An 11,527-nucleotide genomic window follows, 5' to 3' on the forward strand; every position below is an offset into this window, starting at 1 on the left:
CGATTACTGCCACCTAGCGGTCAGTTATGGCCACGCAAGGGCAGAGTAATGAAAAAGACGGTACGGCGACATCCGGGAAGCCAATACGTTCTCAGTCAGCTCTGCAAACGTATTTTTGCCATTGGGCCTTTCTAATTGTCGATCAGTCACTTGGCTAGTTTTTTATTGGTTTAGCTCCAAACATTCTACACAACCTGCTAATCACGCGTCCGTTTCCACGAGCATTTTTACGTCATTAGATCGCTCCCTAAATCTGACGAAGATACTCAGTTCCTCCATTCTATTGGCTGGATGTGGCTCCAATCCCGCACATCCTGTTCGGAGCGGAAGTGAGAGATCACTATTCCTATTGGCTTAGATTTCCAAGTGGCTGTTGTCTATCAAGTCTATCGCCCAACGTTAGCTCAGAAAGTACCGCCCCGGAAGAGGCAGGCTTTGTGAAGATGGCGGCGCCGGGTAGTACCGTGAGTTTGCTTCCTCACGTTGCTATTGTGGGATTTTCCTATACCTTCAGCGGCCCTGGGCAAATTATTGGCGCGAGGGAAGGGAGTGATGAAAGGAAGCAGCCTCCTTGGCACAGCGGGGTGAGAGGAGGAGTAGGCTGACGGAGCTGAAGTTACCGTTTCTCTTACAAATGTGGAGGATTGGCTGGCTTTGAAGCAAGGCTGCGTGTGTACCGGAGTGGGAAAGTCGGAAGTCTGGGGTGTCTGAAGAAGAGTGTTTTCCACCCCCCAAGTCTTCTCATAATCCTGAGGAAAGAAGGGCTTTTCTTTATTTTTTTTTCTCTCTCTCTCAGGAGGTGCTGGAGTCAGACCTGCCAGGTGCTGTCACACTTTTGAAGAACCTTCAGGAGCAGGTGAGTCATATCACCCCTTTGGGACGGGTTAGTGACGAATTGGCTTTGGTTTTGTGTGCTTCACCTCCAAACTGTGGTCGTTTGAAGGCATGTATTGAATGATACCAAATACCTTGAGAGCCAAGTAACTTAATGAAAACCTTTTCAGGCTAGAATTTAAAGTAATTGATTTCTGCACCAAAGCAATACAGAAAACTCCAAAAAGAAGTCGTCTGAATGATTTCCTTTTCTATTATATAGCTAATGAAACCAGTGCTGGGAAAAGTGGTATGATTTGCCCTTAGGGTACCTGGGTGTACTGGTTGAGTTATCAGTACCGATAAAGGTACAGCACCCTTACCCCCACCACTGGCCCAGTTCCCATCCCTTCCCCCATGGTTTGGTATGATGGCTTCTGTAGCTTTAAGAAAAGGTGGAAAGTTTTTTGTACTTTTTGATGAAGTATCAAAAACCATCTCTGCTATACTTTCCCAGAACCGAAAAGAAGGTAGTGCTACATTTCAGGTAAGTTGCTGATGATTTTTAGGTGTCATTGTTTAGTTTTTTACCTTCATAGGTCACAGAGATGACTTAGGTGTATTCTCCTCAGCTGTTTTATTTGAACTGATTTCAGGTGATGGCTGTAACTGCACAAATACAAGCTCTGACAAAAAAAGTTCAAGCTAGAGCCTATCCTACAGAGAAGGTAAGACATACTTGAAGAGGGGCACCTTGGTGGCTCAGTCGCTAAGCGTCTGCACTTGGCTCAGGTCATGATCCCAACATCCTGGGATCGAGCCCCACATCAGGCTCTCTGTTCAGAGGGAAGCCTGCTTCTCCCCTCCCACTCCTCCTGCTTGTATTCCTTCTTTGTCTCTCTAAATAAATAAAATCTTTACAAAAAAAAAAAAGACATATTTGAAGACCTTATATCCTCTGGCTTGTTCTCAACAGTTCTTTTATCATAGGTTTATTGAGTGTCTTGTATGTCCTAAGTGTTAGAGCTTCAAAGATGAGTAAGATCCAGTTTCCATGCTGAAGTCTAGTGGAGAAGACAGATCAGAGCAATAGGTTTGAGCAAGAGCAGTCACTTCACAGTGCCAGAGAGCAGAGGAAGTGAGGGAAGGCTTCTCAGAAAAGATGGATTATGAGGAATAAATAAGAGTCCAGGGAACAGAAAGAAACAGCATGTACAAAGGCGCAGAGACCTGAAAGCATGGTGATATCCTGGGAAAGGAGGTCATTTAGTGTGGTTCGCTATACGGTGTGTTGGGGGATGGGATGGGGAGTAGGAAATAACACTAGAAAAATAGTCACTCTCTGGGGCAAATAATACATTATATGTTAATAAAAATAATAAAAAAAAGAAAAGTAGTTGCTCTGTGAAGAACCTTGTAGGCCATCTGAGGATTTACGACTGTTATTTCCTCTAATCTAAGATGCCGTTAACTGGGAACATACCACTTATTTTGTATACTTAAAATGCTGTCTATTTATCTATAATTTAACATTAAGGTATCATTGATTAAAAGATACATCCTGACTTCAGAGATGTTAAAATACAGAAATGGTGTGCATATTAAAATTGAAATATGGTAGGGCGTTTATGTGGCTCAGTTGGTTAAGTGTCTGCCTTTGGCTCAGGTCATGATTCTGGGGATCTGGGATCAAGTCCTGCATTGCTTCGGGCTCCCTGTTCAGCAGGGAGTCTGCTTTTCCCCCTGCTGCGCACTTTCTCTCGAATAAATAAAATCTTTTTAAAAAATTGAAATATGGTAGTTTTCAAATTAAGGTCTTGTAGAACCTTCTTAGGGATCATTGGATGTGAAGCAGTATAGAAGGAGGGCTCTGGGTCATTCATACCTGCTTGAACTAGAAAACTGTGGTATTACCTTTTTTATATATTGAATTTTTGTCCTAAGGTGGTATTTGAGCAAAAAATTCCATAGGTCAACAAAAGTATGGAAATCTTTATGGTAGCTTATTAGTAAGAGACGTTGAAGGATTTTTTTTTTCCCTTAAGTAGGTGCCACACCCAGTGGAGTTGGTACCCGAAGTGGGGCTTGGACTCATGACCCTGAGATCAAGACCTGAGCTGAGATCAGTTAAAGATTTTATTCTTTTTTTTTTTTTCAAGATTATTTATTTATTTGAGAGAGAGTACACAAGTGGAGGGGAGAGGGAGAAGCAGACTTCCCACTAAGTGGGGAGCTTCATTCGGGCCTGGATCTCAGGACTCTGGGATCATGACCTGAGCCAAAAGCAGACGCTTAACCAACTGAGCCACCCAGGTGCCCCTAAAGATTTTATTCTTAAGTAATCTCTGCACCCAACATGGGGCTTGAACTCACAACCCTGAGATCAAGAGTTGCATGCTCCATTGACTGAGCCAGCCATGCACCCCTATAGCTAATAGAATTTTTAATATATTCTCTTTTTGCCTTTTCTTTCTCATCATGCAGTTTTGTTTTTAGCTATTTTTATTTTTTCATCTTTGTGTTTTCTTTTTGTTGTTTTTTCTATATGCTTGTCACTCAGTTTGAACTTAACAGTGTCCAAGCTCATCAGAAGAACCTGCTTCTCAAATTCTTGGCTAGTTCTGGGCTGCCAGCATATTTATTAGATTACTCACTATAGCGGCACCTGGCTGGCTCAGTCAGAAGATCACATGACACGTTACCAAAAAAAACCCAGGGGGGGAAAAAAACTTATATTAGATCACTATATATTTATTCATTGAACAGATACTTAGTAACTTATCTCTCAGGACCAAAACCTTACGAGGCACTTTACAGGTTACAGAGTGCTTTCCTCTTTTATTTTATTTAAGCCTCATAATTACTTTTTTGGGAAGGAAATACTGTATGTGTTATAAATGAGGAGACTGGGGTCGTAGGGTTAAGTGACGTACCCATTATTTGACTACCAAGTGCCTGATTCAGAACTTAAACTCATTTTGTTTGTCTTTAAAATCTTTGCTCCTCCTCCTGTTATCACACTATTGCTGATCTCAAGAGCTTTGCATGTTGGTTTAAAGATACCCAGAGCTTAGGTGTTAGGCTGAGTTTGAATCCCAGCTCTACAACTAATACTCTGTAGTCGTAGGTAGAATATGTAGTCTCTCTGAAGTAGGTCTTCCTGGGGTTGTGGACTTTTACAGTTCCATTTTATGTCATCACAAATTTTTTTTTTAACTTAAGTCTGCTCATGTGTTACTTTCTTGTGTGTAAAAGAATAAACTCCTATAATGTTTGCTTGATTTTCTTACTGTAAATATAATGCGTGTTTTAATTTTAGAAAGTTTGGAAGATGCTTAAAACCACAAAAAGAAAATTTAAAAACAGTGTAATCATAATCTGAGATAACTTCTGGGGCACATGTTTGGAAATTTCTTCTATTGTAAAAGTGGTAAATGCTTGATGGGAAAATGCTTTCACGGTGTGCACACTCCATTTCTTCCTTTTCCTCATCTGGATCCCCAGGGGTAGCAGTTGTTAATAGTGAAATGTTATCTTCCACAGATTTCTCTCTGTATATAAAATGTGTGGAGGCACCTGGGTGGCTCAGTCAGTTCAGTATCTGAGTTCAGCTCAGGTCATGATCCCAGGGTCCTGGAATCGAGCCCTGTGTCTGATTCCAGTCTCCCTCTGCCCTTCCTCGCGTGCACGTGTTCTCTCTCTGTCTCTCTCTCTCTAATAAATGAGTAAAGTTTAAAAAAAAAAAAAAGATAAAATGTGTGCATCATACTTACCTGCCTTAATGGGAAGCATATTATAGTGCAGAAAGTGTACTGACATGGAATTAAGTCCGTGTCTATATATGTAGATTATTGTTTTTAACTGTATTGCATAATTTCATTGTATGGGGATAAAATGAATTATTCTTTTGATTAAATTAAGATTCAGCACTGTATGGAGACAGTTTGATTATCAAAATTTGGAGGGCTCCTGAAGGGTAGAGGCCAAGGATGCTGCTCAACATCCTGCAGGGCCCAGACAACCTTCCCAACAAAAAATTGCCCATTCCCAAATGTCAGTGGCTCTGAGGTTGAGACACCATGTCGTTGTTATTTTGGGGGCTGCTTTATTGATTTTCCTGTTCTTACTGTCTTCCAGTAATTCTTACAGGTTTGCCTCTGTCATGTTAGCATAGTTGTCGCTGGGGCCATTTTAGGTAGAGTCACCTCCTTGAGACTATTCCAGATACCTTACAGGAACTGATTGGGAAAAACATGAACTTGGAAAAAATTATCCTGTTTATCCTACGCCTTCCTTCTGATTTTCTAGCTAAAAATGAATTTGCATCTTTTACTCTGTTTTTCACCTCAGGGTCTCAGCCTCTTAGAAGTAAAAGACCAGCTACTGCTCATGTACCTTATGGATTTGACCCATCTCATCCTGGACAAAGCCTCAGGAGGGTCTCTTCAGGGGCATCCTGCAGTTTTGAGACTGGTGGAGATTCGCACGGTATGAAGCACTTGGCATCTTAGTGTTCTAGGTTTCCACAGCCTGAACTCTAGTACTGTCACACAGTAGCTCTCATTTAAGTGGGTGTTTTCATGATTAAGTGAGGAACCAAATGAAAAAACTGTTTTCTCGTTCATTTGTTCTAGTTTGTTAATATTTTAGGTTCTTTATCTGGCATCTTAATATAGAGACTCTGATGTATGTTTAATTTGGGGAAGGGAATGTAATCCTACTTAACTGCATTATAGGTTTTGGAAAAGCTTCGTCCTTTGGACCAAAAACTGAAGTATCAAGTTGACAAACTAGTCAAGACTGCGGTGACAGGCAGCCTCAGTAAGTGGCAGAAGCCATAAGGTTATGTGGGGACTGTCATAAATTTCTAAATCTTATAAAATATTTTGGGTTTTTTATTTCAGGTGAGAACGACCCACTCCGTTTTAAGCCTCATCCCAGCAATATGATGAGCAAGGTAGGGAGTTGCATTATCCCAGTTTTCTTGAGGACTCTAAGCCTGAATGAGCCTCGTGGTGATCCCAGATCTCCTGGGATTCTCTTACTACTGTTGACTCCCCTCTTGTGCCTTAGGATAGAGAGTGTGATGTTTTCCTTTCTTACTTTTGTTTATATTCCCACCTCCCCAGGCTACTCTAGCTTTGGTTTTTCTTATTGTCTAACATTTCCTAAGTTTATGGGCATTATGTTCTTTTGTAGTTGAGCTCTGAGGATGAGGAAGAAGATGAATCCAAAGATGGCCAATCTGCAGCTTCAGGGAAGAAATCTGCAAAAGGAATGGTTAAGAAATATGTTCCACCACGCTTGGTTCCAGTACATTATGGTATGAACTGTGGCTGCTGCCTCCTCAGCATAAATTGTGTGTTTCTCTTTTCCTTTTCTCTGTTCTGGGATAACCCTTGCTGATTCTTATCACATAGATGAAACAGAAGCTGAGAGGGAGAAGAAGCGCCTAGAACGGGCCAAAAAACGGGCATTGAGCAGCTCTGTCATTCGTGAACTGAAGGAGCAGTACTCAGATGCTCCAGAGGAAATCCGTGATGCTCGGCATCCTCATGTTACTCGCCAAAGTCAAGAGGATCAACACAGGTCTGAGTCCTTGCCGTTGGAAATTGTTTTCTACACCATAGAAAGCTGTCCTTATGTTTTGGATGAATGTGATTAAGTCTGGTACCAAGAGAACTCACATTGTAGAGAAAGTGGAGTGAAAGGCTGATGGTTTCGTTTCGTTTCATTTCTTTTCTTTTCCTTTTTAAAAGATTTTATTTATTTCACAGAGACCATAAGAGAGGGAACACAAACAGGGGAAGTGGGAGAGGGAGAAGCAGGCTTCCTGCTGAGCAGGGAGCCAGATGTGGGGCTTGATCCCAGGTTCCCAGGATCATGACCTGAGCCAAAGGCAGATGCTTAACAACTGAGCCACACAGGCACGCCCCAGGCTCATGGTTTCTAAGAATGAAGGGTGTTAAGTACAGAATAGAGGAAGAATGTTTTCTTTTCCCCAACTGTTTAGGCTGAACAAATGCTATAGGAAGAGGAATATGTGCAGTTCCATCCACTCTGCGGGGCTTAGAAATTCTGTATTTCGCTGTCACAGTTCTCACTTTTGTTCAGAAGGCAATGAAGTCAGATTTCTAAAATGGCATTGGGAGTGATAGATAAGTTCAGGGAAGAAAAGCAAAAAAGCAATTGTAATACGAATACAGACTCACCAATTTTGCCTTGGCGGCAATCTCTGTTGATAGATTTGAGTGAAGGGGCCCATGTAGGGAATCCTGTTGGTGAAGGTGAAATAGAAGAGGTTTCTAGTATAATAGCTTAAGTATTCTTGAGGATGGACTGTGAGTTCATTTCTAGGGAAGAGGGAAGTTCTGGCATAAAAAACATTTCGTTGAAGAAGCGTGATATTAGACATCTGGTTTGCTCTTAAATACTCCATTGACTTGCTGTGAAATTTCTTGAAAACTGTATGAGCAGGGGGTGAGTAAATACCTGGGCGCAGGTTCTTGGCTGCAGCTTTCTGTGTGTATGGACCTAACATGTTGTAAATTGTTTCTGTGGCAGGATTAACTATGAGGAGAGCATGATGGTGCGTTTAAGTGTCAGTAAACGTGAGAAAGGACGGCGAAAACGGGCAAATGTCATGAGCTCACAACTCCATTCCCTCACACACTTCAGTGACATCAGTGCTTTGACAGGAGGAGCCCCTCATCTTGACGAGGTAAGGTTGTGGGTACAGTGGTGGGAAGTAGCCTCCTGGATTTCAGCCAGGTGGATGTGGGGCTCATTACCATGCGGAATGCAGGAAGGGATGCTAACCCTTGGACGTACACCACCATTCCTTCACTTCTCCATCTGTCTCCAGGATCAGAATCCTGTTAAGAAGCGGAAGAAGATACCAAAGAAAGGTCGGAAGAAAAAAGGTCAGTCAATGGCTAGGACTTGGATGGTGAAGTGCAGGGTGGGCAGTTACAAATTGGGATGTCAGCTCTCTGGATTTGCCCTCCTAGGTCTCACCAACCCCCCTAGTATCTCTTCCTGACTGGGCATTCATCTCTTTAGAGGTGGGCTTCGTTATTCTTTGTCAGGCTGAAAATCAGCATCATTCACAAACAAGATTTCTGGATTCTGTCTCTAAGATCCCACAGTTTGTATGCAGGCTTCCTTCAGTAGAACTGTGGAAGTACTACTTGAAGGAACCGTTATCATGGTTTAGATTCATTCCTACTTCTAGTCTTTTGTCCTGGGAAGACGCAGAGAGTACTGCCCAGGGGACCCGCCCTTCCTGAGCCCTTCTCTCTAAGTGTTCTTTTTTTCTTGTCCCCTCAGCTTTTCCAACTGTCCTTTGCCTCATTCTTGGTTTCCCTTCCTTTCAGGTTTTCGGAGGCGGCGGTGATTGTGGGTGTACATGTTTAAATTGTATTTGTTGTCATCCTGGGATACTTCTAATTTCACTGTATGTAGGTTTTTTTTTTTTCTTGAAATTCATTGTTTGCTCTGGACATATGGAAAGATCTTTATTAATAAAATTGATTTTACTTATGAGTTGAAGCCCCTTTTGCACATGTATTGTATGACTGGACTCACTGCGTGTGGGGTGTTTTTGGTGAGAGGGTGATAAAAGGGAAAAAGGAAAGATGAAATTTTGTGGGGGGAGTGAGAGAAGTTTGGCTCTGTACAGTTTCCTTTGATAGTATATTTTCCCCAGAAACTGTGAATTGGTCATTTAACAGAAAATATTGGGGGATTAGAGTAGTATAATCAACTCTTCAACCCACATTGCCCCAATTTCATGCATGATTTGTTATAATTGAATTCAAGTCATCTTAAATAAGTGGGTTTTGTTTTGTTATTGTATCTTGCTGGCCACCAGATGGCATCAGTGGTTCAGGAAACTTTTGGTGCTTGACTGGCAAAAGCTATGTAGAACATTTCCTTGTCCACAAGTTACTCTTCTCTCCGCATTTGATTGTTTTTCTTTTCTTTCTAAAATAGTATAAACATAGAGCTGATCTTTGGTCAGTTAAAGAATTAATCTGGAGAGAATAGCAGAGTGAATGAGAAGACTAGAGTGTGAAGAATCAGCATAGTCTTGTATTTTGTAGCCTTTGACCCTCCCTCAACTAAGGCCCTAGTTTACCAGTCAGTAAAGGCCAGTACTTTTACAAAGAGCTTACAGAGGAGTGCCAAAAATAGGCAGACAGAATATTCCTAGTTTGAAGACCAAAAGAATGAGAATCCCACAGAAATAATGCCGAAGTCAAGGGATTGGTAGGAGTTATGTATCTGAGATCTTGTATTCTGTCCACAGAACGACTTTTGTTAGTGGGAGATCGTTCAGGCCTTGGATAATACAGAAAGTGAAAAGAGGAACAGGAAGAGACAGAAGTTGAAGAATCTATAGAATAAGTTCACTGGAGTTTTTGTAAGGGCTTGGGATTTCGTGAAAAGCTAATTTTGTGTCTGCATTCCTGGGCGGTGGCATGGAGAAGGTATAATTAGGTTATTACATCCTTATTACTAAATCCTTGTTGATTCTGAGTCCTGTGGATTTGGATTTACACTGGTCTGCCCAACTGGGCCGGGTCTGTTTCTGGTCAACTGTAGCCTGGTAGAAAGTAGGAGACAACCTAGTACTGTTTTCTGTACTCTGTGATCTTGGGCAGATCGCTTAACATCCCTGGCCTTTAACTTTCCTCAGCTGAGAAATGAATGTGTTAGACTGAATCTCTGAGATTCCCTCTAGGATGGGCTTATTTCTGGGGCCTTAATCTTTTAGTCCTTGGCAGATCTGAGGGAGCCTGACCTGCCCAGGACCCTCATACTTCTATTAGCTCCAATGAATCTAAGCAAAGAGCCACAAGAACAGATTTAGAGATTCTTTTCCCTTCCTGGCTGAACTAACTGGACAGGAGGTTCAGTTCAAAAACGCTTTAGTTAGGGGACGCCTGGGAGCATCCCGAATTGCCTGGGACCCGAGTCGGGCTCTCTGCTTGGCAGGGAGCCTGATTCCCCTGTCCCCCCCCCCCGCCCCCCCCCAAAATCTTTAAAACAAAAACAAAAACAAAAAAAATGCTTTAGTTAGGATCACCACATTCACTTCTTAGGATTAACTATTGGATTTGTTTCTAATTTATCAAGATTTTTGGGTTATGGGCATTGCCAAGGAAAAGAAGTACTTTTTTTTTTATCCTTTTTCCTTTTTTTCTTTTTTTAAAGATTTTATTTATGTATTTGACAGAGAGACAGTGAGAGAGAGAACACAATCAGGGGGAGTGGGAGAGGGAGAAGCAGGCCTCCCACCGAGCAGGGAGCCCAACTTGGGACTCGAATCCGGGACCCTGGGATCATGACCTGAGCCAAAGGCAGATGCTTAATGACTGAGCCACCCAGGCACCCCTTTTTTTTACTCTTTTTAAGATCTTCCTTTGTGTTATATACTGAGCCAGGCTCTTTACACATAACCCTTAGAAATTATATACCAGCAGTATTTTACAGTGAGGAAGCTAAGACACTTAGGCCGTTTGCCCAAGGTACATGGCTAATAAATTAGAGAGCCATGCTTGAAGAACAGCGTGGAGACCCTCAGGTGTCTTGGGGCTCATGAAAACCTTCAGGCTGTTTTTTTCCTTTTTAAAAATGGTGATAGGTAGTTTATAGCCTCTAGCTCCCGCTTCCCTACAGCCCCATTTCTGTTCAAGGTCTTGCTTTCAAAGAAACCACAAGTTCCAGATACTCTTTTGCTCTCTTGGTGGTGCACCAGTGAACTGAACAAACAAAAGCCCCTGCCTTTGTGAATCTTACATTAATTCAATCCAGTCTTCAATCCCAGGATGTCTTGTTACCCTGGTTTTCTAGATGATAGGCACTACTTGAAAGAGGTTTCCAACAAAATGTTAAATAATTTCTGAGAATATTTGCCCCAGGGTCATCAAATACCATTTAGAGAACACTGCTGAGAAAATTTTACTGGGATTTGCAATATGTAAAACAGGCATAAGTGAAGTTACTTCAGTTAAAGTGGGGATGAAAGATGCTAGAGCCCTATGTTCTCATAGCCTGCTTTCCCCAAGATTTCTGAGTAGCTCCAAGCAGAATTTTCAACTCCATAGAATGTAGTTTGAAAACTACTGTTAAATAGTAGAACAAGGGAACTAAGAATTTGAATCTCAGAATTTCTTTATGGCTGTTGTTCGCTTTTCTTCTATCCTTTATTCCTCCTCGTAGATTCGGTTCTTTGATTGTTCAGACCACATAAATGTCAGATTTCTTCAGTGCAATGCTCGCAACAGATTGTTTCCAATGTTCACTAAGTATGTCTGTCATTAGTGCATATGAGCCCCTGTTCAGTTTTTGTAATGGTAGAGAGAGTCTTGGCCTTGCTCTAGTCAAGTAATTTAGTGTCTTTCTCTGCCTTAGTTTTTTCATCTGAGGGGTGAAGGAGGGTTTGACCAAGACCTGGTTTTGCCTGTTTTTGTTAGTTTTATGAAGGCTTGGGGAAGTGTCTGTCAGGAGTTCACAGCAGTCTTCATGGATATATATTTTTTATTAGAAAAAATATATTTTGTTTACAAGGAAGGGATAATCTCATTGTGTCCATTTCCAGTACCACGGAGAGTTCTGGCTTTCCCATCTTGTTGGTTGCCTTGGGTTGGTGAAAAGTACCTAGCTAAACCAATCCCTAGAGCTACATGGTGGAGATTTGCCACTTTGC

General features: G+C 41.8%; 1 protein-coding gene across 6 annotated transcripts; it reads left to right on the forward strand.

Moving 5' to 3' along the window:
• Positions 1 to 424: 424 nt before the first annotated feature.
• NGDN (neuroguidin) lies at positions 425 to 8,355 on the forward strand. 6 transcript variants are annotated; one of them, XM_080809244.1, is made up of 12 exons: positions 425 to 456; positions 797 to 856; positions 1,331 to 1,360; positions 1,470 to 1,541; positions 5,164 to 5,301; positions 5,550 to 5,634; positions 5,718 to 5,770; positions 6,013 to 6,136; positions 6,234 to 6,402; positions 7,378 to 7,534; positions 7,679 to 7,736; positions 8,190 to 8,355. In XM_080809244.1, exons 4-12 carry the CDS (start codon positions 1,473 to 1,475, stop codon positions 8,207 to 8,209), a joined length of 873 nt encoding a protein of 290 aa, XP_080665370.1. In that variant the 5' UTR covers positions 425 to 456; positions 797 to 856; positions 1,331 to 1,360; positions 1,470 to 1,472; the 3' UTR covers positions 8,210 to 8,355. The 6 variants fall into 6 exon arrangements, with proteins under 6 accessions (XP_080665370.1, XP_080665369.1, XP_080665367.1 ...); XM_080809241.1 differs by having other exon boundaries at positions 431 to 464; XM_080809243.1 differs by lacking the exon at positions 1,331 to 1,360.
• Positions 8,356 to 11,527: the final 3,172 nt, after the last annotated feature.

This window comes from Martes martes (genome assembly GCF_963455335.1).
Source record: "Martes martes genome assembly, chromosome: 7".
NCBI classification, from domain to species: Eukaryota; Metazoa; Chordata; class Mammalia; order Carnivora; family Mustelidae; genus Martes; species Martes martes.

What these genes read in the sequence shown, in the direction of transcription:
- NGDN (XM_080809239.1), top strand. Translation starts at nt 444, where the DNA reads ATGGCGGCGCCGGGTAGTACCGTGAGTTTGCTTCCTCACGTTGCTATT. An exon ending in GACTGGTGGAGATTCGCACG is followed by an intron (nt 5,302 to 5,549) that starts GTATGAAGCACT and finishes ACTGCATTATAG; the next exon opens with GTTTTGGAAAAGCTTCGTCC. An exon ending in GAAAGGTCGGAAGAAAAAAG is followed by an intron (nt 7,737 to 8,189) that starts GTCAGTCAATGG and finishes CCTTCCTTTCAG; the next exon opens with GTTTTCGGAGGCGGCGGTGA.